The 27,405-nt window shown below is 38.9% G+C and overlaps 1 protein-coding gene across 5 annotated transcripts; it reads left to right on the forward strand.

Moving 5' to 3' along the window:
- The first annotated feature begins 224 nt into the window (after positions 1-224).
- Positions 225-26,017, forward strand: Zbtb1 (zinc finger and BTB domain containing 1). 5 transcript variants are annotated; one of them, XM_087195261.1, is made up of 3 exons: positions 225-878; positions 14,644-16,555; positions 24,127-26,017. In XM_087195261.1, the coding sequence occupies exons 2-3, from the start codon at positions 14,658-14,660 to the stop codon at positions 24,161-24,163; spliced, it is 1,935 nt and encodes a 644-aa protein (XP_087051387.1). In that variant the 5' UTR covers positions 225-878; positions 14,644-14,657; the 3' UTR covers positions 24,164-26,017. The 5 variants fall into 5 exon arrangements, with proteins under 5 accessions (XP_087051387.1, XP_087051385.1, XP_087051384.1 ...); XM_087195259.1 differs by lacking the exon at positions 24,127-26,017 and adding an exon at positions 9,891-9,948 and having other exon boundaries at positions 14,644-18,186; XM_087195258.1 differs by lacking the exon at positions 24,127-26,017 and adding an exon at positions 11,819-11,872 and having other exon boundaries at positions 14,644-18,186.
- The last annotated feature ends 1,388 nt before the right edge of the window (positions 26,018-27,405 follow it).

Consider the following 27,405-nt stretch of genomic DNA (forward strand, 5'->3'; position numbering starts at 1 on the left):
CTTTCCCCAGGGTGTGCAAAAGCACGGGCACCCCCTCGACTCGGGTGGGGGCGGGGAAGGGTGGGTCCGCGTATTCGGCGGGAGAGGGGTGAGGGCGCGGGGCCAGCGGGGCCGCGCCGGGCGCCTCGGAGGAGAGGCGGGCTGGGCGGGGTGGGGCATGGCGGGGGAAGTGACTCAGGATCCGTGGCGGACGGGCCCACGGGGGGCTGGGCGGGGGGAACGCGGGGAACGGGCGATCCTGAGTGGACGAGTTGGGGACGGGACGGGGCGAAGGGCGCCGGCGCCCCCAAACAGCCGGGATGAGCCTCGAGGGAGGGCCGGCCGCCGAGCCCGGCGGGGCAGGGGCCTGACATCTGGGCGGAGTGCGCAGCATCCTGCCCCTGGGGAGTCGGGAGGAGTCGCGTCCCATCCAGCTGTGCAAACAGGAGGAGGAGGAGGTCCCAAGCCGACCCTCGGGAGAGGGGTGGCCAGGCCGGCTCCCGCGGTGCGGGTTGTGCCAGCCTGCCCGGAGACCGACGCAGAAACTTGTTGCAACAAACAGGCGACCGCGGGTGCCCCTAGCAGCCAGCGGCGGAGTGGGTGGGCGGGCGAGAGGGAGGGGAAGGCTGGCGGACGCCGCGGCGAACTGGTGGGCAGACCCGGAGTCGCCGCGTAAGCGGGGCCGGCTCAGTGCGGTGCGGCAGGCGCGGCTGTGCGGCAGCGGAAGTCCTTTGTTGCAGCGCAGTCCCTGGCAGAGCGGAGTCTCCGTGCAGCCCAGCCCGAGTGCCGCGCGCCGCCGCCGCTGCACTCGCGGCCCCTTCGCCTCCGCCCGCCGTTCCTGCGGCCGATTTGCCTTAAACTTCCTAAAATCTCCGCAGCCCTGGTTCCCACTTCGCCCGGTGAGTATTTGCCAGTCGTGGGGCGATTTGCTCAACTTTGGTCTGGGCCCTGGGCCTGGCGGAGTGCGGGGCCGGAGCGGCGCCGACCCTTGCGGGGAGCCGGAGCGCGGCGAGCGCGCTGCGAGGATCCGGCGACAGGAGGCTGTTGGGCCGCCTGCTCGTGGCTGGCGCGCCGGGTCCCGGGAGTGCGGCCTCCTTGGTCAGAGGCGAAGCCTCAGGGGAGACTAGTTCCCAAATTAGTTCTCTTTTCCCTTTCTTTGCCTTTATTTCATTTTTTGAGGGGGGAGGGGAGGGGTGGACGGGAGGCGGGAGGACCCGGTTGATTGACGGGTGCAGAGCCCGCTTCTCAACTTCAGCCGCGGCTCTGCGGCGGTTAGGAGGGGAAGCGTCCCAGACCCGAGGCCGCGGACTTGGGCGCGCGCCGAGGCGGGAGGCGGTTCTCGCTGTGCGCTTTCCCACCTTCCTCTCTCCGGCGCACACGGTTTTTGTTCAGTAAAAAGTGGTAGGTCTGGGGCTCAGGAATTTTCAATGGGAAGGATCTGTTTCCCGGGAAGAAGGTGCGCTCGCCTCCTGCGGTGGGCGCCTACCAAAGTTGAGTCGCGTCGCGTGTCGGTGTGGGCGCGGGGCGGTCCGCGCTCCCCGGGCTTCTGCCGGAGCGGAGCGTCCGCTCCCTCAGAGGCTGGGCTGGACGCTTTCCGACTTGGCGCGCCAGGGAGAGGCTGAGCAAAGTCCTTGTTTTCTGGGGATAGGGCATTGGTTGGTGTGCCACAGTGTTTCCGAATCGAGTTGTGTGTGGTAGGTACACGCGGAATTTTCCCCTAGCCAGTGTATTTCCACTCAGGGTCTGTCAACCACGGGAAGAGTATTTATTCCCTTGGACACCCGAACCCAAGGAGCGGTTCGAGGCGTTTTGAAGCTCGGAATCAGTTCCTGAAGCAGATTTGGTGAAGGGCGCAGTTCTGACAACTTCAAACCAATCGCGGTCTTCTCTGAAACGGAGAAGTCAGATTCTGTGAGGTGTTAGTGCAGATGGCCATGATGTAGAGAAGTGGGGAGAATGGAGAGGGGGAAGGGGAAGCCTGAATGATGGCTATCTTTTGCTCCGAACTTGAAAACTTTCCTTTTGAATCGCTGGCTGAATATCTAATAATGCCTTAGTAGTAACTGGATGGCTTTGGGAGCTAGATGAAGCTTCCTTCTTGATACGTAAGCGTGGTGGAGGTGAAAGCTTTCCAAAGGTTAATAAACAAAGTGCAGGAAGCCTTGAGCTCACGTCTTACATTCATTTTAACAGCAGAATTTCTCCATAAGACCAGATTTTCATGGTTTTGAGTAACGCAGGTTGAGCAGCCTTTCTGTTCTTCCTACCACTAAAGTGAGGGCCCCCTCTTTCGGGGAGGGGTGGGCGGGCGCATCATTTTCAGAGAAAACAAAACTTGTTTTAACCAGGCCCTTACCCTGAGCAGTCACTTGCTCTTGACCTTGTGGGTTTTTTTCTGTTTGTTTGTTTTGGTACCAGGGATCGAACTCGAACTCGGGACCTTAACGCTTGTGAGGCATGCGGTGGAACCACTAAGCTAAATTCCCGGCCCCATTGACCTTGTGTTTTGATTTCACTTGAACACTGCTAAGTTTTTGTACTGCTTCCTCATTCTCTCCTCTTGCAAGGCTCTGGGGAAGGTACAGTTCACGGACCCTTTTCAAAGTGTCTCCGTGTTCTTTGCAATACCATTTCTCTTCTAATATGCAGGAGAAAAAAAAGTGCCTGCCTTCGGGCCTGTCCTTCTCTGGCCAGGAAAGGCACTAAGTCTGCTGGCTCCAAAGGGGAGGGAATCATTTGGTATGGAAATGCAGAAACATTTCCATAGTTTTTGTTTTAAAGCTGCAATCTTTTTTTTTTTTTTTTTTTTAAGGTATATTTGAGAAACATCTGCCTGAGAGATCACTCTGGTCTCTATAGAATGTTCTCTCCTGATATTTTCTTGTGCTAGTACCTCATGATAAAGTAGTGGAATTGCTTTGCAATTTTTCTTATATTCTCATGTGAACCAAATTAAAAGTTATTAATTTTTCTTGAAATGCTTTTTAAAAATTATAAAATTTATGCTCTTTGTAAAAATCCAGCCCATATGGGAATATATAAAATACAAAAATGAAAGTCATTTTGACTCCTATTCCTCAGAGATAAGCACTGTGAGCACTCAGGTCTTTGATTTAGAAACGGGGGAAGGTAACCATAGCTGGGTTGCTGTGTGTGCCTTTCCCTGCCTAGGGATAGCCTGTCAGCTGGGTTCAGTTCTCTGTCCACTACCGGGGTTGGTGAGCATTGTCTGGTGGAGGGAAAGGGAGGTTTTGAGCCATCTTTAAATTCTATGTTGAGGGATAAGAATTTAGCTCACTGGTGCTGCTGCCTGCCTCACAAGTGCAAGGCCCTGAGATTGATCCCCAGGACCAAATAAATAAATTCTGTGTTGAAGTAGTAGGCATGAGAGTTTAAATATATCAAAGCTGCTATTTTGGGTTTGACCTCATGAAGTAAATGTTGATGGGCTAGTTCTCACACTTTGGTATTGTTGGTATCCACTCTGATTAAATACCTGTCAAACTTATTAAAACAAAACCCCTCATGTGTAGAGAATGACCTAATTTACAGTCAAGTATGAGTGGATATACAGTACTTGCCACAAAGACCACTGCCAAAATATCCCCTGTGCTGATACTGGATGGTAGGGACTCCTGATCATTTATCAGAGGGTGTATGCCAAACATGCAATGGAAATTATAGGAAAGGGACTTTCTAATGAAGGGTGGTGGTGTCTGCTGCTTTCAGATGTGGCTTGGGAAGGACTGATAGTGAGAAGGGGTAGTAGGGACTGAGGCCTGAATGACGTTTTTAATTGGCATCTTAGCATATGCTTAAGGTGGATTCTAACTGCACTTATATTTTGGCATGTATGGTCATTTTTTTGTTTTGTTTTGTTTTGGGATTTTTTTGGTACCAGGGCTCAAACTCAGGACCTTGGGCTTGCCAGGCAGGGCCAGTGCCGCTGAGCTACATCCCTGGCCCTGGTCATTTGTATATTAACTACAAGAGCTCTTACTCAGAGTACGCAATCACTTATTCCTTAGCCTGTTGTATTGAAGAGTGTGTTATGAAGAAGTTGATGTTCAGGAAAACAAAGCACAAAAACAGTACTTACAAATTTAGTCACAGCTTGGTTGCTTGAGAGTATTGGAGACATGGGTGTTTTTTACACAACTCCCTTTAAATTTAAAATTGTTTTCAGAATTTTAAAGTTAAAGAATTAAATTACCAACCTGATTTTTATGTTAGCTGGCCATGTGAGACACATGTAATCCTTTTTAGAGGTAACTAAGAGCTCCATCCCCACTTTAAATCTCTAGTATTGGAGGTGGCCAGTGGAAGTCAGCAGGTACAAAGGGAGATACAGGGATGGAGCAGGGCATCCTACCTGCCTGCAGGATGGGGCAATAGGAGGGCTTTTAGATTCATGGAAAAAGGAGACTCTGAGTCTTAAAAGTTCTAAAGTAATAAAAGCTTCAGTTAGTAGTCATGTCCAGAAAGTGTATTCTGCTTTACAAAAACTGAAACTTAGAGCTTTGAATCAAATGAGTCCCAGCTTCTGCTTACAAGATGAGCAATTTGGGGTAAATCAACCACTGGTCATGTTTTTTCCGTTCACCAAGTGAGGATAATAAAAATCCCTGTCTCGCTTTGGTTGTGAGACTCGGTTGTATAATGTACGAAAAATGCTCTGTAAAATGTCAAGCACATTTTGCTTGACTGAAATAAGCAAAAATGAAAAGCAAAATAAAACTTAACTACTTGCACATTTATTCATTCAAAAACATCAAATGTCAACTAAATGCAAGGGAACATGTTAGAAGCTCAGAGTTTATGCTAATGACTAAGACCATGCCTTGATCTCAGGGACTTAACACAGTAATTACAACACCTGTCTTACATGTGGAGGCATACAGACAGCATCTCAGTTTGGATGCTACATTCTGTGTCACCCTACAGTGGCATGTATAAGCTCTTTGGACAGTGCAGAAGCTGGGCACCTGCCATACCTTGGGGTCAGAAGGACTCTTGGAAGATGGCAAGATGGACATGGAAGATGTTCTAAGCCAAGGGAATAGCATTCGTGAAAGGAAGGTTTTCACTGTGTTGACTTAGGGTGAGGGGAGATCTTAATAGATTTAAGCTGAGAACATTTTTGTATGAAACTCTTTGTTTTATTTCTTTGAATTGTAATTAGATAAGGATATGAATTTTCAGGATTTTGGTTAGAATTTTTTAAAAATACTGGAGCCACAGAATTGAAACAATACATTTGTTTTTTTAATGTGTAAGATCTGCTGACAGAAGGAAACTGGGAGATTCCTCCCATTATGGTAGAGAGAGTAAGCCAAAGCCTTTGCCTTCAAGCTGCTCACAGTGTAGCGAGGGGAGACCAACACAGAGATAAACTGTAACCAGTTACTATTTAGGTAACAGACACTGCCTCACAGTAGTATCTAGGAAAGACTGTTCCTTCTTAGGTGAGAGTATTTAAGGCATAAATTGGTTAAGCAACCCACTCAAGGTCATTCACCTAGGTGGCGGAGCTCTGCCAGTCTGGTTAGTCTGCTCTTAATGGCCGACTCAGTATTGCTCTTCTGATTACTAAAATAGAGTGTAATACAGTAAATGCAAAATAAGGACATAATACACAGAAATACGAAATAGTGGAAGTTGTTACAGAACACTTTTAGGAGGAGATAATAAAGGATTCTTAAATGATGTGTGGAAGGTTTATTCAATCAGCATGAGTAAACCTTAAGAATAAAAAGTATGAGGAAGTGCAGAGTGAGGGAGGACTCGGGGTTAGTTAGCAAGTTCTGTGTTGCTTGAACATAAAGCTTGAAGTATGAAGTAGCCAAATACAGGAGTAGGTGTGGGGGGAGGCCCAGAGAGGACTGCATGCTCACAAGTTACACCTTAGCTTGAGCATATGTGAGGGGAGAACCATGATGAGAGAATGACAGGATCTTAGTTTTTGTTCTTTGTGCATCATCTAAGTGAAGGGAGGATTTAAGAGAGCAGTTAAGGAGCTTTGTTTTGGTTCCAGGGATCGAACCTGGGACCTTGTGTGGGAGGCAGGCGGTAGAACCACTGAGCTAAATCCCCTAAGGAGCTTGTTTTAATAACTTGGGATTGACAGTAGAGGCCTTACAGGGGCAGGAAAGGTGGGGAAGAAATAAGGGGCAGGTTTGAGAAGTTCAAGTAGGAAACTTGGTAAGGCAGTAGTTTATGAGGGAGAAGTTCCGGCTGACACCCAAGTAATCTGAATGATTGGATTATAGGGGTGGCAGCAGAGACAGAATGTAGAGGGAGGAGCAGTTTTACTTGGGCCCCAAACAGGCTCTGAGGACAAAGAGTGAATATTTTGGTATAGACAGAAGACCTACAAAATGAACCCTGAGAGGACAAATGCCAAGTGGAGAAAGGGACTTCCTGGTGAGGGTGCTTTTAAGCTGAGAGGAAGCCAGCTGTTTACACAGCGCCCTCTGGTGGTCACAATGCTATGAGGCCTCAGGTTGAACAGATGAAAATGTAGTCAGCCTGGATTAAATAGCTGTACTCTGAGAAGGAAAGAAAATATTCCAAGAGCCATTATGTTCTCTCTGCCTTCTGTGTGGATGAGTTCACTAGTTCACTTCATAGAGTATAATGCAGTTGGACTGTCTCACTTATTCCTAAATTACTTAGCAACCGTAGCTAGCCTGTGCCCTGGAATGAAGCAAGAGAAGAAGGAATTGGATTGCCTGTCAGTAAAGTTCAAGAAGTGGAACCTTCTGTCATACTTATAGAGCACTTCCCCAGGTTCTCACAGAAAATTAAAGTATTAGAGATTGAGTTCAATGAGTCTGTCTAGTTTCACAGGCCGAAAGAGACTGACATGGTGGCATCAGAGATTGGCACCCCTTTTAGAAGTAACAACTGTTGTCTTGATAAGGAGGCAAAACAGTCTCCAAAAGCATTACAGGCTGAGGACATTCTGTGTAGGTAAAAACAATTTTTAATTTTTATTATTATTGTTATTTTTGCAGTACTGGGGATTGAGCCCAGGGCCTTCACACTGAGCTACACCCCCAGCCCTTCCTAGGACAAGGTCTCACTCAGTTGCCCAGGCTGTTCTCAAACTTGTCTTCTTGCCTCAGCCTCCCAGAGTGCTGGGATCTTACAGGCATGTGACCTATGCCCAGCCAAGTGAAAACAATCTCTGCAGATTTGACCAGCTCCAGCATTTCAGCAAAACATAATTGATACAGAGGGCAAAGTAGACAGATGGTGCTACATATGGGAGCAGTAAGAATATATGAAGAGCTTGATACCAGGATTAAAGAGACCAAGGTTGGATCATGAGAGCCATTAAAACAGTGTGACTTTGAGCACATCACTTAACCTCTGAAGGCTTCAGTTTACTTTCTGGTCTATAAAACAGTGGATTAAACATTATTTCATAAAATTCTATAAATATGTTTACAGTGATGACATTAATATTTTTAAAAATTGGATTATGCTTGATTTAAAAGCATCTATGCAGAAGTCCTTTGAAGAGTATGATTATCTCTGTAGTTGAGAAAAATAGGATTAGAGAGATTAAAAAAAAGTTTCCTTGTAGCTACATAAGTAGTAGAGGTGGTATTCAAATCTAGTAGTGCCTGCTTCCCGGGCTCTCTTAATTCTTCAGTTGACAAGTGCTTATTAAATGCCAAGTGTGTGGGAAGAGTGTGCCAAACACAAGGAACACAAAGACGATTAAGCCTCACCTCTGTCCTCGCGGTTCAGTACAGTAGGCATTACTGTACCATTCTGCTCCTCAGATCACAGTGCTGATGATGCAAGCGATGCTGCAGCATTCACACACAGCTATATTATGGCTTTAAAAGACTTAAGGGTGTGAGCATGAAACTGAGCCACCATTTATAGCATTGTTTCTATGGGAATGTGTTTCGGGTTCCAAATAATTTAAAAATAAGTTTTGGAATATAACCCAATTATAATTTCAGAACTTCCTGTACTAAGTACTGAATTTGGAGTTTAACAGCCATCCAGAATGCTTGGTCTAAATAGTGAATAAAATTTTCTAAACTTGATCATCTCTGACATTTAAATGGCTTAAAGTAAAACCTTTTTTCTTTAGGAGCCTCTTTTGGTTATTCCAAAAAGTTTCAAGGAGAAAAACTAAAGGATTTAATCACTTTAGTGTTTGGACTGTATGTCCTGGAAAATGACATTTAAAGAAAAAAAATATTACCGATCTGCATTTCTTTTATTTTTGAGTCACTGGGGATTGAACCTGGGGCCTTTCGCATGGTAGGCAAGTGCTCTACCACTGACTTATATCCCCATGTCCTGATGAGATATTTTTATAGGTGGCAAAATCTTCAAGACCATGCTCAGTCTTGGTCAGTTTTTCATTGCTATAATACCCTAGGCTGAGTAACTTACACATCTGCCAAGAATAGAGCCTGATACTATACCAAGACTTAAATGTTAGCTGTTCACATTAGTGGTGCATTATGGTTGTCATTTACCCTACCTTCATAACCTTCATCATCAGTTTAAAGCAAATCTGCATTCCCTTTCATTACGTTTCTAGCCAAACTGTTGTATAGTTTCTTCACAATTATTTACATATACATACCTGTACAGATACTTGAAATGTCTTTCCCTGTGTTGTTTTTTTTCTATCCTATTCATCCAAGGCTTCATTCAGCTCCTACATCCCTAAAGCTTACTGTTCTGGTATAATTCACGCTTTTGTCTTCTAATTTCTTGCTGTACTTTATTCAGTGTAATTTAGCACTTAATTGTTCTCAGATTGCTTTTTGGTTTCAAATTTAATCCTTCATATATATAATTAGCTCTACTGTACACCATCTTTCTGCACCTCAGTGTTTTATTCAGTGTTAGGAACATGGTGGGTGTTCAATGCATTCTGATACTCTAATTTTAAAACATGAGAGAATCCTTTCATTACGTTCTGGCTTTTAACAAAGATAATCTGTAGTCCTCCAGTTAAATCCATACATTCAATCACATAAGACAAAGAAAGGAAATGAATGTGTTTACAAGTTGAGTATCCTTTATCTAAAATGCTTGGGACCAGAAGTGTTTCAGATTTCTAAGAGTTTTCCAGGATTTTAAAATTTTTTATGGTTTTTATTGGCATGTTGACACTCAAAAAGTAGGAGTTTGGATTTTAGATTTTCAGATTAGAGATGCTCAACCTGTACTTAAATCCTCTTTGAGACTCAGAGGTAATATGGACCCTTAACTTGGCATTTGACCAAGGCTGGAGCAAAAAGAAACTTCCAGCAACAGTTATTTCCAATTTAAGAGATATGCCATGGAGAAAAGTTGTGTCTAAATCTTGCGGTGTCTGAGAAATGTGCTGAAAGAGTTTTTTGTTGTTGTTTTTTTGTTTTTTTGGTACCGGGGATTGAACTCAGGTCCTTGCACTTGCACAGCAGGCGGCGAAACCACTAAGCCAAAATACCCGGTCCCTGAAAGGGTTTTACACAGAATAACTTAGGGAACACATCTGTCAAGTAAGACTAAATGGACGTGTAGAGAGAAAACCACATTATACATAGTATTCAGATGGGACAATCACTTAAGCAGCAGCACCTCTGTCCCTATAAACCCCTTACTAAGGACCCATGTGCACTCCTGGTGAGGGTTCCCTGCAGAAGGCCACACTGCACCACACCAAGGAAGTGGTTAGTGCTGTCTAGGTAGATAGAAGGCCTTGCTATATTCTGATATATCGTTCAGGCCCTTAGATGGTTGCTTGCTTCTATGAAATATTCCTCTAACCGTTACAAATCTATGACTATTTAAATTAATATGCTTAATGTGTGTGGTGGCTGTTTTTTTGTTGTTGTTTTGTTTTGTTTGGTACCGGGAATCGAACTCGGGTCCTTGCGCTTGCGCAGCAGGCGGCGAAACCACTGAGCTAAATCCCCGGCCCTGTGGTGGCTCTTTGAATTTGAGGTGAGCTGTTAAGCTTTTTCAAACTAAAATTTTAAAAATTCAATGTAAACTTTTGCACCATCTAACTCCTTATTCTTGTTGCAGTCCTGCACCCTGGCTGTCCTTGTATTGTAGCCTTGGAGAAACAGTCTCCATGTAAAGGGTGTTAAGTCTTTGAATCAGACTTGAAGGCTCTGCCCTCAGCCCCATTGCTTGACTTTCAGCTGTAATAAATTTGTTCTTCCATGATGCAGCCAGTAACACAGAGAAAAGCAGTCCCAGATTTTAGTCACAAAAACAAGCATCTCAAATACAAGCATACCTTTATTGTGAAAATTTCTCTACTGTAACATAAAACATAATTTTATTGTGAAACTTCTTATGATAACATAAAATTCACTCTTTTTTGGAGCATTATTAAGGATATCAAAAAGTTGAAAAAAAGTAAACTTTTGGAATTTGGGTGAAATTATTGTTTAGTAAAAAATGAGTGCAGTGCTGGAAATGTAGTTCAGTGATAGAGTGTTTAGCATATGTGAGGCCCTAATCAGTACTCACCGCCCCCAGGTGAATGCATCATAACTTTCTTTCTTTCTTTTTTTTGGAGGGGGGATTGAACTCGGGTCCTTGCGCTTGTGCGGCAGGAAACCACTGAGCTAAATCTCCCCAGCCCCCTTCATAAATTTCAATGCAAAAATTATCTTCAAGGGATAAGCTAAAAGAAGTCTCAGGGCATTTAGATCTCTTCCCTTGTGCCCCTCCCACCGTTTTGATTTGTTTTGTTGAGAAAAGCTCTTGCTATGTAGTTGAGGCTGGACTTCAACTCACTATGTAGCCCAGGCTAGCCTTGAACTCCCGGTGATCCTCCTGTCTCAGCCTCCCAAGTGCTGGGATTACAGGCGTGGGCCACCACACCTGGCTGCACTTTGTGAATTATTGCTGGTAAAAGTTACTCTAGCTAAAATCAGTTTTACCCAGAACTTGGACAGGTGCATAGTAATGTTACTTAAACTATAATGGTAGGTCAGTGTAGACAGTGGTGGTGAACCTGTGGCTCATGAGCTACAGCAGGCAGTTTGTATTATTGAAAGCTCTAAAAGGTTCACCATTATTGACCTGGAAGCTACCGTATATGGTTAGCATTGAATGTTACATGGCCCTTATTCAACACCCAGCTCTGAGGGGCATCCACATAGCAAAGCAGACAGATGTGGAGGTGGTGGGAGCCACACCAAGGGGCACCTGGAGCCCTCCTCTGCTTTACAGTGTGAGGTCTTCAACAGAGTGGCCACTTGACTGAGTACATGCTGAATGAGATCTCTAATCAAGAAAAACTAAATTCTCAATGATGTATCTTTGAAGTGATGGAATACTTGTGCTCTTGCCAATGCTTAGTACCTGATCAGTGCCTAGTATACCAAATGTACTCAATAAATATTCATTAAATAAATGAATAAATTTAAATGCTATAGATAATGTTAATTTTTTAGTGTTAACACAAGAGTATATGTAATCTAATGGATTAGTGAGTATAGTTTCAGATGTGCCAATATAATTGGTCTTGTAGGTATTTGTATTAATTTGGGTTAATGGCCATAAAACTGCTTTCATTTAGATAAGAAGGGTTCTTGGACCCTTTAATCTCTTCATGTCATTATTTCAAGCATTGCCTATTTAATACCTGAAAGTTATACCGATTACTGGCTTCTAATGGACTCTTACTTAAACTTAGATTTACTTCCTGATGCTTAAATAAGCATTACTATTGCAGTGATAGTAACCATAAATCATTACATTATTGAATTATTACATTATTACTATACATTTTACACATTTTCTCTGTGAGTCCTCATGTTTGATATGTTATTATTATCGCCACCTTGACACTCAGGATCAACAAGGGAGAAGCAAGTTACAGAAGTGGCAAAGCCAGATTGGAATCCAGGTCTGTCTGACTCAAGGCCTGTGCTCTTCTTACTGTTCTGTAGTGTCCACAACATTTTGTTCCTGCTTTAATATGGATACTCATCCTCCAAACAATTTTGCTTTGAACAATTCATTACTAGAAAACTTCTTTTTAGTGGGTGGGGAGGTGGATGCTTATTCTTCTACCACTTTATTTTCTATTCAAGGTTTCTGAATCCTTCAAAAATTATTATACGGGCTGGGAATTTAGTTCAGTGGCACCGTGCCTGCCTCGCAAGTGCAAGGTCCTGAGTTACATCCCAAGTACCCCCCCCAAAAATTATAGGCCTAGGAATACCACCCTACTAAAAATAAGCTTGGGTCTACATTTTTGTGTAATATTTTACCTTCTGAATAAGATAATATTGTTTGGGTTTGTTTTGCATAATTCTAATTGTAACATACTTTTGTATCTCCTTTTATTTGATTCTACATCCTGAAACTGTTTCCCACTTTCTTCCATTGTTTTCACTCATAAATACAATTTTTAACTTTTTTTTTTTTTTGGTACCAGGGATCGAACTTGGGTCCTTGTGCTTGCAAGGCAGGTGGCTGAACCACTGAGCTAAATCCCTGGCCATAAATACAATTTTTAAAGGCCAGTGAATTTTGAGAAAGTGAGTTCTAGGGAGTAGGTTTACCCTAGTTTACTGTAAAATTCCCTTATTGCCAGGCACTAAAATTATAAATAACATCAGTGAGTATCTGTGTGTATACTGCTTTTGTTTTATTTTGGCACATGGTAAAACTGATTCCTCACAGTTTGGGTAAAGATACCCAATTTACAAATGTTGGAAATATTTTACCTGCTTGAAACATTTGATTTGGCTTCAAAAAGCACAGTTGCTATTTTAAGATGATAGCAGATGTCATTAAGTTCAGTGAAATTGTATGTATAGGAACTGGCTTTTCATTAGAAGTTAGATTCTGAAGCTTTATGCATACAAATTACAATTTGAGGCTAAAATTGGATCTTATTTTGGTTTTTTGGTTTTTTTTTTTGGCACTGTTGATCGAACTTGGGACCTTGCACTTGCAAGGCAGGTGATGGAACCACTGAGCTAAATCCCTGCCCCTTTGTTGGCTTTGTAGTATAATAAGATTTCTAGTGTATTTCATATTTTCTTATTTATTTATTTATTTTTGCAGTTTTGGGGATTGGACCTTGGGTCTTTGCACAGAGCTTTCCCAGTTCTTTTTTTAAAAATTTGAGACAGTTTCTTGTTAAGTCGTTGAATTACCCAGTCTGGGCTTAAATTTGTGATCCTCCTCCCTCAGCCTCCAATAAGAGTGCTCGGACTACAGGCATGTGCCACTGCACCAGGCAGAGTTCTGGTGATTTAAATATTTCCCTGTTTTTATCTAAAGTTGACTCTCTAGACTAAAAATACAATGTTCACCCATGTTAAATTTAGAAAACTAGTTGCAGAATGGTATGTGTAGTATACCATTCAGATTAAAAAGCACAACTATGTTCCCAGCACATAGTAAGTACTCAGTATGTTGACTGTGTATGTATGCGTGTAAACAGATCTGAAGGTATATAATCCAGAATATTTGGAGGGATTTCTTCTGGGAAGAGGTATGTGATGTGAGATGTTCTTAGTCTGTGTACTACTTGTATGTGTTTTTGTAGTAAGTATATGTTACTTTCGGATACTTTAACAGTTTATAAAAAGAAAAGAAAAACTTACAATCTAAGGATAGACACTTCATTCCCAAGTAAATTTACTGCTGCTTTATACCCTAAAATGCATGTTGAGCATTGAAGATGTTATTCTGACTCTACAGAATTAATTAAAGAAAAGGGGAAAGCATTGACCAACCCTGTTTGTTTGATGTAACATCTGCAGAATTTAATAAAGTTTTTTTAAATAGAAATTTTTCTATGGAAAATTTCAAACATACATTAAAACCATAATTCTGCTTATCTTCAGTAGTTATAAAGTCAATCTTGTATCATCTAGCACCCATATCCACCTCACTTATTTTGAAGAATAATCTCAACTATAATTCCATCTATAAATATTTCAGTAAGCATATAAAAGATAAGGACTCTTGAAACTCTTGTCACACTTCAGAAATGAGCAGTAGTTCCTTAATATTAAACATCTAAAACGTTTTGTTTTGTTTTTGGTACTGGGGATCAAACTCGGGTCCTTTCACTAAAACATTTTTTAATACTCTACAATCTAGTTATTAACTTTAAGTTGCTATTTTATTGCATTGTTTTTATCCTTTAAATATTTTTTTTTGTTACCAGGGATCTAACTCAGGACCTTGTGCTTGTGAGGCAGGCGACAGAACCACTGAGCTAAATCCCTGGCCCCTCCTATAAATATTTTTAAATTAATGTCATTTTCCTTTCAAATTTAGTATACATTTTCCCCCTTAGAGTCATAATAAAACCACAGTTAAAGTTTTTGCTTGTGGTGCTTTATTTAATATAAGAAATCTGAATAAATGGCCGAGTATCTTCAAATTGTTTTTTTGTTTTGTACTGGGAATCAAACTCAGGACCTTGCGCTTCCCAGGCAGGTGCAGCACTGGTGAGCTACATCCCTGACTCCATCTTTTAAGTTTTAAAAAGCAATTCAGGTATATATTAGAGTTTTACTATATTAGAGTAGAAAGCCGTTGATACCTTTATTGCAATAGCAAAGTTAATACAAGTCAAAAATCATGATTAAAAATTAGTTTTTCAAGTGCTTTTTTTATATCTCCTCTGACTTGAATATTTGTTTTCCATAGGTCTCTACTAGAAGATGGCAAAGCCCAGCCACAGCAGCTATGTCCTGCAGCAGCTAAACAACCAAAGAGAATGGGGTTTCCTCTGTGACTGTTGCATTGCAATTGATGACATTTACTTCCAAGCACACAAAGCTGTTCTAGCTGCCTGCAGCTCCTATTTTAGAATGTTTTTCATGAACCATCAGCATAGTACTGCACAACTGAATCTCAGCAACATGAAAATCAGTGCTGAGTGTTTTGATCTCATTCTGCAATTTATGTATTTAGGAAAAATTATGACAGCTCCCTCCAGTTTTGAGCAGTTTAAAGTGGCAATGAACTACCTACAGCTTTACAATGTTCCTGACTGCTTAGAAGACATACAAGATGCAGATTGTTCTAGTTCAAAATGTTCCTCTTCTGCTTCCAGCAAACAGAACACCAAAATGATATTTGGAGTAAGAATGTATGAAGACACTGTGGCTAGAAATGGCAGTGAAGCCAACAGGTGGTGTGCAGAGCCAAGTTCAACAGTAAACACACCTCATAATAGAGAACCAGATGAAGAATCTTTACAATTGGGTAATTTTCCTGAACCACTGTTTGATGTATGTAAGAAAAGTTCTGTGTCCAAATTATCTGCCCCAAAAGAAAGGGTATCACGACGCTTTGGACGGAGTTTTACCTGTGACAGCTGTGGATTTGGCTTTAGCTGTGAAAAATTATTAGATGAACATGTACTGACCTGTACTAATAGACATTCATACCAAAACACAAGATCTTACCACCGAATAGTAGATATGAGAGATGCAAAAGACAGTAATATCAAAGCTGAATTTGGTGAAAAAGATGCATCTAAAACATTTTCTACACAGGCAGACAAATACAGAGGAGACACAAGCCAGGGTCCTGATGATTCTGCTTCAACCACTGCAAATAGAAAAAGTAGCACAGTGGAGTCTGAACTAGCCAGTGAAGAAAAAAGCAGGGCTGCTGAGAGGAAAAGAATCATCATTAAGATGGAGCCTGAAGATATTCCTACAGATGAGCTTAAAGACTTTAATATTATTAAAGTTACTGATAAAGACTGCAATGAATCCACTGATAACGATGAATTAGAAGATGAACCCGAAGAGCCATTTTATAGATACTATGTCGAAGAAGATGTTGGCATTAAAAAAAGTGGTAGGAAATCTCTAAAACCTCGAATGTCAATAAATTCTGATGAAAGAGGTACTTTAGAAAATCTGAGGCCCCCTAACAACAGTAGTCCGGTACAAGAGGATAGTGAAAATGCCTCTTGTGAGCTGTGTGGACTCACAATAACAGAGGAGGACCTGTCTTCTCATTACCTAGCCAAACACATTGAGAACATCTGTGCATGCGGTAAATGTGGACAGATCCTCGTCAAGGGTCGGCAGCTTCAGGAACATGCACAGAGATGTGGAGAACCCCAAGATCTGACAATGAATGGGCTAGGAAATACGGAAGAGAAGATGGACATGGAAGAAAACCCTGATGAACAGTCTGAAATAAGAGATATGTTTGTTGAAATGCTGGATGATTTTAGGGACAGTCATTACCAAATAAACAGCATCCAAAAAAAGCAGTTATTTAAACATTCTGCCTGTCCTTTTCGATGTCCTAATTGTGGTCAGCGTTTTGAAACTGAAAATCTAGTGGTTGAACATATGTCTAGCTGCCTAGATCAAGATATGTTTAAAAGTGCGATTATGGAAGAAAATGAAAGAGATCATAGGCGAAAGCATTTTTGTAATTTGTGTGGAAAAGGATTTTATCAGCGGTGTCATTTAAGAGAACACTATACTGTTCATACTAAGGAAAAACAGTTTGTTTGTCAGACATGTGGGAAGCAGTTTTTAAGAGAACGTCAGTTGCGTCTGCACAATGATATGCACAAAGGCATGGCCAGGTATGTCTGTTCCATTTGTGATCAAGGAAACTTCAGAAAGCATGACCATGTACGGCATATGATTTCTCATTTATCTGCTGGTGAGACTATATGCCAGGTCTGCTTTCAGATATTCCCAAATAATGAACAATTGGAGCAGCACATGGATGTTCATCTGTATACATGTGGAATATGTGGAGCAAAATTTAATTTGAGGAAAGATATGAGATCACATTATAATGCCAAGCATTTGAAAAGAACCTAAGAGATTTTCTACTGTATTAATGTCTAGTTGATAGCAAACAAAACACCAAAGCAAAAAGGATATGAGCTATTTAGAAATCGATTTTATAAGATGAATTGTTGGAAAAAATTTCAAAGCCCTTTTATCTTTAATATTTTTATTTAGGATCTTAAGTACACTTTAGGTGTTAAATGTTTATCATTTTTGTTGTTTCTTAATAGCATTCTTTGTTTCTAGTTTTCTTTAAAATTAATTTTAAATGTAGACAATAAGTTGCTGTTACCCCTTCAATGACTATTAAACTTTAGTTTTTTATCAATAAGGTTCAATGACTTCACTATTTCTATGTGTTTTATTTTTTTGTTTTTTTTCTTAAGGTTATCCTGTGAAATCTTAAGCCAGCAGCCTTGGCCATTCCTGTTTAAAGTTTAAAAAAATTTTTTAAATTATTACTTGAAATTATCCCATTCAGGTTTAGCTTTTTTTTTTGTCTTTTATCAGTTGAACAGTGGATTAGCTACTGCTTATTCTCTCTTATTATCAATGAAACTCATATTCTTAAATTGATAAACTTATTAGGAGAGTTAGGTGCGCTGAATGTAACCTGGAAGGTTGACATGGGCTCAAACTTGGCCTAAAATAATTGATGGACCTGAGGAAATTCCTATAAATGAACATTTCCCCGGTTCCAGCGCCTGCCTCACAAGCACAAGGACCTGAGTTTGATCCCCGATACCAAAATTTTAAAAAATATAAATAAACATTTCCTATAATTGATAAAATATTATCATTTAATAATCACATTTAAAACTTATATTAAGTGTAAATCCCAATGACTTTCCCTCACTTGGGAAGTTGGTGGGGATAAGCCATTTTGTTTTGTGATATTAAATTTAACTATGATAGTTAATTAAAAGACATATTCATTAAAAATATTTTAATTTAAAATATTCTGATTTCTAAAGTGTGTTTATCAATTATTTTTGTTTATAAATAGATTTTAATAGGAATATCTAGGAATATCTAAAGGAAAGTGATTTTTCACCTTTAAAATTACGTACTTTTTGGTACTTTGAGATTTGAGAAAGCTGCCATGTATATTGATAAATCTAATAAAGAAATCAATTATAAATCTGGTTGTTCTATAAAAGTAGAGTGCACAAAAATGTGTTGTGTCATACTTAGATTTGGAGAAAGTGTGTTGTAGAAAATTGCAATTTATCATGTTTTATTTCTGTAAAGGATACGAAATTTGAGTATCATATAATCACAACGTAAGTGGAAACAGTTTATCATTTTTCAATTAAAGTAGTATTGTTAGTTGTTTGGACATAGGGTCTACATCATTACATGTGAATTAAAATACTGGCACAATTGACCCATCAATAAATAAATATACTGAATAGAATGCCTTTTAATGTGAATTACTTGAACGTAACACCCTTCTCATAATGAAAGGGATTTTAACTCCTATATTTAAAAATACAGTTTTGTGATTACAAACAGTAATAGCATCGCTCTTTTTGTTCATAGATTTTAAGATATGCAAATCATATTTTTGTATATAATTTGCATAAAAGAACAAGTTGCCAAGGGAATTGAGAGACATATTGGCTAGTACTAATTTAGTTGAAAGTATCAGAGCACAGTGTGAGCTCACAGATTTGTGGGGATATGTTTAAATGTTAAGTAAGGATAGGAATAGCAAAGGAGCCAGTGAATAATTAAAGTAATGGGAAGTAAAGTGGCATAAAAAGGTAAATGAAAAGTCAGGATTGTTTTTAAAAGCCACATAACAGCAGAAAAAAGGAAGAGTGATTCCTCTGAGCCTTGGATACAATAGTTTATCAAGTACTTAAATCTGAAATGCAATTAAAATGAGATATAGTATGTATGTATATAGTACTTCTAGGAACCTGATAAACAAGTTGTCTAACCCAGAGACCACTAGAGAGTAGTATAAAGAGATAAATAAAATTTCCAGACTAGATAGTGTCTTAGTGGGTATAATTTTCTTTGGGATCCCTTTTTTCTACCCTCATCAAAAGTTTCTGTTGGAATGGCTTTCCTACCATTAAAGAAAAGGACTTTTTCTAAATATTATCACTCCTTGAAGAAAGGGTTATCTATCTATTGTATTAGAAAGGGATTTAATTTAGTGTTTGGGCATGCAGTAACAACCAGCAGTTAGCAAGGAAATAGATAAATTTGTAATTGCACACTACTGGGAGGTTTATGTTTTACAAAGCTACACTTCATGATGCCTTCTCCCTGTTTCATACCACATGGGACACACCTTTTTGCTTTGGGATTAGCTACAAGGCAGCATAGACTTCTTCAAGTGGAATATATAATTTTCTTTATCAAGCCAAAATTCATTTAAAGGCTACTTGGCTTTTTAAATTGGCAGGGATGGGGGTGAAAAATATCCCTCTCCAACTCAGTTTTGTCTCATCTCCTTCCTCTCCTAGAGTTAAGCATAGAGCTCTCACTTCTTTCCTATTGCTTTGTGGCCTCTAGACTGAAGAGAATGAATCAGGACTGTAGAAGTTGTCGCTCTAGACTGAAGAGAATGAATCAGGACTGTGGAAGTTGTCGCTCCTGCTTTCATAACTTATATGTTCAGGCTCCAACCCCCCACCCCATCTCACAGAGACATCATTTTTGCTTTGAAGGACCTTTTTTCAGTGCATGACCAGTTTTTGGGTGTCTTAATGCACAATGAGCCTTCAGACTAGTTTTGTTTTTTGCAATGCTAGGAAGGAAGCAAACCCAGGGCTTTGACATGGTAGGCAAGTGTTTTACCACTGACCACACCCCCAGCCTTCCCTTTTCTAAATAGCAAGAAATCCTGGTGGAATAGAGTCAGCTCCTAACATTTCCTACCAATTACAGTGCAACTTGAATGATCTATAATTTTTAGTAAATAGGACAAAGAATCCCAGAGATTTATAAAGCACAACAAAGACAACAGTATATTAGGACTCAGGAATTTGTCTTAGTTTTTCATAATTTTAAAGTTAAAACACTCAGAGAAATGACCACATGAGCAAAATAGTATGAGGCAAATGCTTAATTACTAAAAACTAACAGCTTGAGTATGAACAAAAAAAAAGGACTCCAGAGGGGCTATTTATAAAGCAAGTATTAGGGCAGTCAATACTAATTAAAAGGAAAAATGATAGGTTTAAAAAATCCTGTTTTACTGTAGTTGAAAGCAAAAATATGAACAAGGTATAAAAATTGAATTAAAAGACTTGGAAGTTATAGGTGAGATGAACAGGGATTTAAATAATTTGATTAGATTAAAATAATTATAGAATGTCTAATGGGACAGTGGTTATGGACATGCTAAAATTATCCCTAAATACTTAATCACTTTTATATTCTAAAAAGTGGGAAGAGAGGCTGGTGGTGGTTGACAACTTTCTGGCTAAACAATATTCATTCCTTTATCACTTAAGCTGACATTTAATAGATCTCTGGAACCTCTAAAGAACCCATATAACAGTTGTAATATTTAAATAAAGTATAAAACTTGTCATTGTTAAGAAAAAGCTAAATCAGTACCAAAAGAAAAAACCTGAGTACGTATGTGTACCCGTAGTTGAAAATAAATGATATATCTAATTTTAACGGGGTTTATCATGAATTAAAATTAAAAATTTTTTTTTGTCCATTAATCTGCTTTGATCAGTTCCTCAACTTTCCTCACCACCCCTTCCTCCTTTGTAAGAAATGCTTCCCTGGGCTGGGGATGTAGCTCAGTGGTTCCGCCGCCTGCCTCGCAAGAGCAAGGTCCTGAGTTCGATTTCCAGTACCAAAAAAAAAAAGGCTTCCCAGTAATAAAGTCCCAGCATCAAATATTTGCTGGATTACAGGGTACCAAAAAGCATAGGGGAATGTGTTCTTGTAGAGTCCTCCTTACGTCTTTGATACCCAAGGTGCAGTAAATTGGGAGGATGGATTCCAAGAATGCATTATGTTAAGAATTTGAAGCTATATCCGAGAATTGGAATCCCAAGATCCATCCGTCTGTACTAGGGCTCTCACTTGGCAATCCCAGCATCCTCTTATTTAGCACTCTACATTCAAGTGCTTTACATACATCGTTTTAATTAATCTTCACAGCCTTTGAGGTAAGTATAATACTAATTTTCCTGGTGGGAGACCGAGGTTTAGTGGGCTTGAGTATTTTTCCTAAAATCAAACAAACTATATTAGACCTGGAATTTGAACCTGGGCCACTAACTTAGCCAGCATTCCTGTCCTTAATCACTAAGTTACATGTTCCCCCTGCAAAGAAGGAAGGGTCTTTTTCAACATAAGAACACGTGATAAGTCCTGTCTGTGAAGCTGTGCTTTTTGTTCATCTGTTACCTACAGTGCCTGGTGAGGTAGGTGGTAATACTGGGTACTTAACAAGCATTCTGAGTTACGTAAGAATGTGAGTCACAAACAAAACTATTTGAATAAGTCATTCAGAATAATGTTTTAGAAGTAAACATTAAATGCTGATAATGTATTTTGACTTTCCTGCATTTAAAATTAAAACATTTAGTGGTACTGTCAGCCATTTTTCAGGTTCATAGTAAGTGCTCAATTAAAAATTTCTTTGACTTCAACTTCCCTATTTCTGTCTGTGTCTTTCCCCCCTTTAGTTTCCCTATTCCTGTCCTTTGTGTTTTAATCTCTCATCAATCTCCATTTCTTTTTTTTTCATACTGGGGATTGAACTCAGGACCTTTCAGTTTCGAGGCAGGTGGCGGCACCACTGAGCTAGATCCCTGGCAATCTCCATTTCTTTTATTGGTTATGAGACTGATAAGTTGAACTTTGATGATTTGAAAATAAATGTTCTCAAGAAAAAGCAAGATGACAGAATAACCAGTTTCCTTTTTGCTTTAACAGATAATGTGGATAAGAAATTCATCCTTTCTTTGGCCAGTAAATAAAACACCCTGCCATAATTATACTGTGATCGTTTTCAGTCATATAAAGCAATCTAAGTTTGCTTTTAGATTTTTCTAACAACATATAGTTTATGAAAATTGTTTTTAGGATAACTTACAACCTTAAAAGAAAGATAATTTCAGGAAATGACAGCTGCATAACTTCTCTAACCTAGCAACAAACTTAATAAGTTATGTAATGTTGTAAGGGAAACAATCTTTTCCAATCTAATATGATTTTAATTTCTTTTTTCTCTTTCTCTTTTTTCTGTTCTGGAAATTGTACCTAAGGCCTTGCCCATGCTAGGCAAGTGCTCCATCACTGAGCTACATCACCAGCCTTTTTTATTTTGAGACAGGGTCTCACTACGTTGCTCAAGCTGGCTTTAAACTTGGAATCTTCCTGTCTCAGCCTCCCTCCCAAGTAGCTGGAGTGACGGGTCACTACATGCCTGGCTTGATTTTAACTTTTTCATTTATTACATGATTTCTATGCAACAGATTCTATGCTACTGTGCTGAGCCTACCACTTTAAATGATTTGCCTAGCATCTGTTGCATTTGTCAAATGTTTTTCAACTGAGGCTTTTTTTTTTTTGGTACTGGGGATCAAACTCCCTTGCGCTTTTGAGGCAGGTGAGGTGCCACTGCACTAAATCCTGGGCTTGTTTTTCAACTGAAAATAGAATGAAATGGGGAAGATTCTGTGAACAGTGTCTATATAATTATTTAAATGACCCACTTTTCACTGCTTTCTGTCAAACTCAAGGACATGCTACTTGGTAACATGGGTATATTCTGACCAAAACCAGATGAAATTTAAGTTTAAATCCTACTTAAGTTGTTCCCTTGTATTCAGGAAAACATTAAAAGTCAATCAGTTGTGACAGAATTGTTCTCTTTTCTATCAAAATCCACATAAACCTGCCACCTGCCTCGCAAGCACAAGGGAGTTCAATCCCTGCTACCATAAAAAAAAAAATCCACATAAATCACTGTCAGGGAGCCATTATGATTTCTCATTATCCTAACTCAATTTGCTAACCAAAAAACAGAAAAGGTGATACGAGCTAGGTGTGGTGAATGCTTGTAATCCCAGTACTCAGGAGGCTGAGGCAGGAGGATTGCCTCAAGTTCAAGGCCAGACTGGGCTACATAGTGAGCTCAAGGCCAGCCTGCACTACAAAGCGAGACTCAGTCTTGAAAAAAAAAAAAAAAGATGAAGACAACTCAATACTTGGCTCTGAATCAGATGTATCAGTGTACTAGTCATCATTGTACTAAGAAATAATATGAAAGCCTAGAGCCAAAAGATGAGCAACCCCCCATTATTATATTAAATCATAGGACAGTCTAGAAACAAAGATGACAAATTTAAAATAAACTTCATTTCAGTGCCCAGAATGTTAATAATTTTATGAGATAATTTGCATAATACTCATACTTACCTATTTGGGAGAAATAGAGGTAAGTATACATTCTATAAAGCCGCCACTTAAGCTTTATTTAAAGTTACATTGTTGGGCCGGGGATTTAGCTCAGTGGTTCCGTCGCTTGCCTTGCAAGCGCAAGGACCAGAGTTCAATCCCTGGTACCAAAAAAAAAAAAAAGTAAAGTTACATTGTCTTTTATTCTACTTAAACCAATAGAATCAGTTAAGCTCAGTTTTTGATGAAAGAACTCTAATACACAGTTTGTGAAAGTCACATTTTCTTTCAAATGCTTATGTTCCCTGATACAAGAAAAACATTTTAAGAAACTGTTTCTCAAAAAAATAAGGATCACTATGTCAAAACATTGCTGCAGCGAATACAGATCTAAACCAGAATCTATGGCTTGCTAGGGCAGGTTAGAATTATAAACTAGGAATTTGAAGGAAAATGCCTCTTGTTTTCATTTGCAGAGTATACAACACTTAATATTTTTAGAAAAGTGTTAGCTTACTGGGTGAAGACTAAAAAGAACAGGAAGTTTTACATTTGTTACATCTGTTTTGGTCAAAACTTGTCATTAAATACATTGTAGAACTATTTTTATTGAAAAAAACGTATTAACCTCTTCCTCCCTATTCTATATGTCTGACCTCCAATCTTTTTTTATGTTACATATTTATGTCCCCAACTGTTCTAGTTCAGATCATGCAAGAGTAAAAAAACAAAAGGTAGCTAAAGAATTATATTAGTAATAAGAATACATTATATTTGGACAGCACAATGAGTTACTCTTGAGAAGTAATTAAATTTAAATTCTAGGCACTTTTCTTTTGCTTTCCTTCTCTGTTCTTTGTCTGGCCTGGTGCCAAAAGCTAAGAAATTCTGACCTAAAAATGTTTAATCTCATAGAGCAGTAAATGTGTAATACTATTTTTCTTGAGTTTTGTTTTTTTCTGTGTGGCAGTGGTGAAATAGGGCCTTCTAAACCTCTGGAGAAGTGACAGATCTGAATTTGGAGAGGACATGGGGAAGAATCACTCTTCAACAGATAATCTTTAAGTGCAGACCCAGGAATATCAGATCTGAAGTGACACCACCTTTTCTGTCTTCCTGAAAAACTTCATCAACCCCAAAAGTTCCAGTTGCAAAGATCCAAGAAAGCTCAATAAAGATCACTTTGGAATCACCTTGTCATAACAAAATTGATTCATGGTGACTTCTAGCATTCGTGGAAAACCTACTAAAGAAATGTAACTGTAAAACTCTCATGAAATCAGCTATACTAAATGAAACTTTCTGTGCTAATTATCTTCAAGAGTCCCTTCTAAAATAAAAGGGCTTGCTAGGCTACTGTAAATATAAAGAGATAATCACATGTCTTTAAAAACATATAATTCTAAACTTAACCAGAATTACAAGTTAAATATTATGAAATGTATATTACATATTATGAAATTAGGCAGTTTAAAAAGTTACATCCAAAAATGTGTAGACTAGAGTCTAACTAAAAAGAATGGTACAGAGAAAAAAAAATTAAGGCCAACATTTTAACAAGATTATCTAGTTATTCTTCATTGTGATGTAACACTTGCCCTCCTTCCTTTCTGTGAATATACCACTAACATGCTTGACTTCATATTAATGAAGCTCTTTTTTAAGACTGTTAACTTGAAGGGAAAGCATAGCAATATTATTTCATTAGTGGTCTGTTTTCGCAGATCACAGACATGATTTTCTTCTGAACCTAGCAATATAACTTAATAAGGCAGAATTAATTTTTGTTAAATATTTATTTTCAATGTAACGAATAAAGCCACACTGTCAGCTCCAAATTTCAAGATAAAATTAAACTAGCATATTTTTAAAAACCTCTTATGGAGGAATTGAATATTTTGTGAGTCTTAACCTGGTTATAAATGCTTTGCTACGTACACACATGCACATGTTTCTTAAGGATGTGACTTGTGGCCATATTATTTCCTTATTGTGAATATACTTGTACTTTTACCTTTGGTTAACTATGTACCAAATTCCCTATTATTTTGTTTTTTATGCAATATCAAGATGTTACACATTTTTAGAAATGTTTTATTTTTACACTTATTTCTGCAAATGTTTTCCTAAGGCATTTCACAAAAAGATCTAACATAAAGTATACTTAATAGTATATGCAGAAGTGCAGTCACTTAAAAACCCTAGCTGTAAGGTTGGATGATAACTTGAATATTCATTCTAATAATTAGACTAGCTGAAAATCAGAGAAAGAGTTCATTACAATGGAATAATAGATATGGGGGAAAGGAAGAGAGAAATTCACTAAAGAGTTCAAATACATATGAACTGCTTTGAGATGAAGTTTAACAAAGTCTTAGGGCCAGGGATTTAGCTCAGTGGTTTCGCTGTCTGCTGCGCAAGCACAAGGACCTGAGTTCGATCCCCGGTACCAAAAACAAAACAAAACAAAACAAAGTCTTAGAGTAGAAAATACTATATAATGTTTTTTGGGAACATGAAGCATTTAGAATTGCAAGCATCTAAAAAAAATAGGAAATAAAAGATAGAATATTACAAGTAAAGGTGCCTCAAAAATGACTCAAAATGACTCAAAAAGTAATTTTTGATTGATGAAATTTTTATTAAATGAGATTTACTAAAGAAAAATGGCTTAAATTTTGAGTGTATTAACTGCAAGTGTAATGAACTACAATTATTATAAACGGTATAGATGCATTCAATGATGTGATTATTTTCTGTATATTAGTATAAAGTGGAATTTTTGGATTACATAAGTACTTTTGTTACATTTTTAAATCCATTGCTTTTACCTAATAAAAAGTCCTCCTCTATGTTCAGAAGTTAAATTGTCTGTATATTACTTTTATTTATACTGTATTATTTTCAACCTGGATCTTTAAAAAAATAGGCTGAAAAGTTATCAACTCCTATCCTCTAATACTACAATAACTGAATAAATGATACAGCTAATTATGGTCTTCCTGCATAGTTTAAGAAGTGCATCGCTGCCTGCTGCGCAAGTGCAAGGACCTGAGTTCTATCCCAGGAACCCCCCCAAAAAAGAAGTGCACCAAGGGCCCGGGATTTAGCTCAGTGGTGGCGCCACCTGCCTGGCAAGTGCAAGGTCCTAAGTTTGATCCCTGGTAGCAAAAAACAAAACAAAACAAAAAAAAGAAGTGCACCAAGAAAATTAGCTAAAATTCTAATAACCAAATCCTGACTTCTTATTTCTTTCCATATAGAAGAATGATTGGAAAAATACTAAATATCATGGCAGATATAGATGACAACAAATTGGGTTTTCTCAAAAAGAAATAATTAGGGTTGTGGATTTAGCTCAGTGGCACTGCACCTGCCTCATAAAGTGCAAGGAAAAATCCACTAATACAGTATTTAGTTCTTTCAGAGGGTTAATTCCATTCTCAGAACAACTTTCTTTTTTTTTTTTTTGGTACCAGGGATCGAACTCCGGTCCTTGCGTTTGCGCAGCAGGCAGCGAAACCACTGAGCTAAATCCCTGGCCCATGAACTTTGTTTTAACTGAACATTAATAATTATTTTGAAAATCAACTAAAAGTACCGTAAGGAAGTAAAAATTACTGATTGAAAAATTTAAGACAGGGCACTAATCAAATAATTGTAAAACGGCAGTATTTATAGAGGATTTTGTTTGTTTTTTGAGACAGGGTCTCACTGTGTAGTCCAGGCTGGCCTCGAACTCATAATAATCCTCCTGCCTCAGCCTCTCAAGTGTTGGGATTACAGCTGTGCACCACCACGCCTGGCCTATGGAGATCTTAAATGTCCTCATTACTTGAACTCCAGTTTGTTGAAAGGTGCTCAGATTATTGGCTGTTACTAGTCTACCTTCTCTTCATGCTAACATTACATCCTCCAAACAATTCACAACCCTTGTGAAGATTATGCCTGGATGGTGATTGAGAGGGTTCCAGGAAAATACACACATTTTTTTTTCTTTCCTAGTAATTCTGTGAAATTTAATCTTGTTTGGTTATTCCTCCTCCAGGCAGGCCTGATACCCACGCACATGGTGTTAGACTTCAACTTATTCACCTTTATATCTCTGCTACAGATATTTTTAGATGTGAATTTCTTTCAACTTTTCATCTGTGCAGAAATGTAAGAGGTATCGAGGGATCTTCCGCCTACCAGAAGAAAAATGAAATTACTATTTGTGGGTTTATATTTATTTATTTATTTATTTTTA

This window comes from Heterocephalus glaber, unplaced genomic scaffold (genome assembly GCF_053883595.1).
Source record: "Heterocephalus glaber isolate CG9 unplaced genomic scaffold, H.glaber_assembly_v1.0 deba00001608, whole genome shotgun sequence".
NCBI lineage: Eukaryota > Metazoa > Chordata > Mammalia > Rodentia > Bathyergidae > Heterocephalus > Heterocephalus glaber.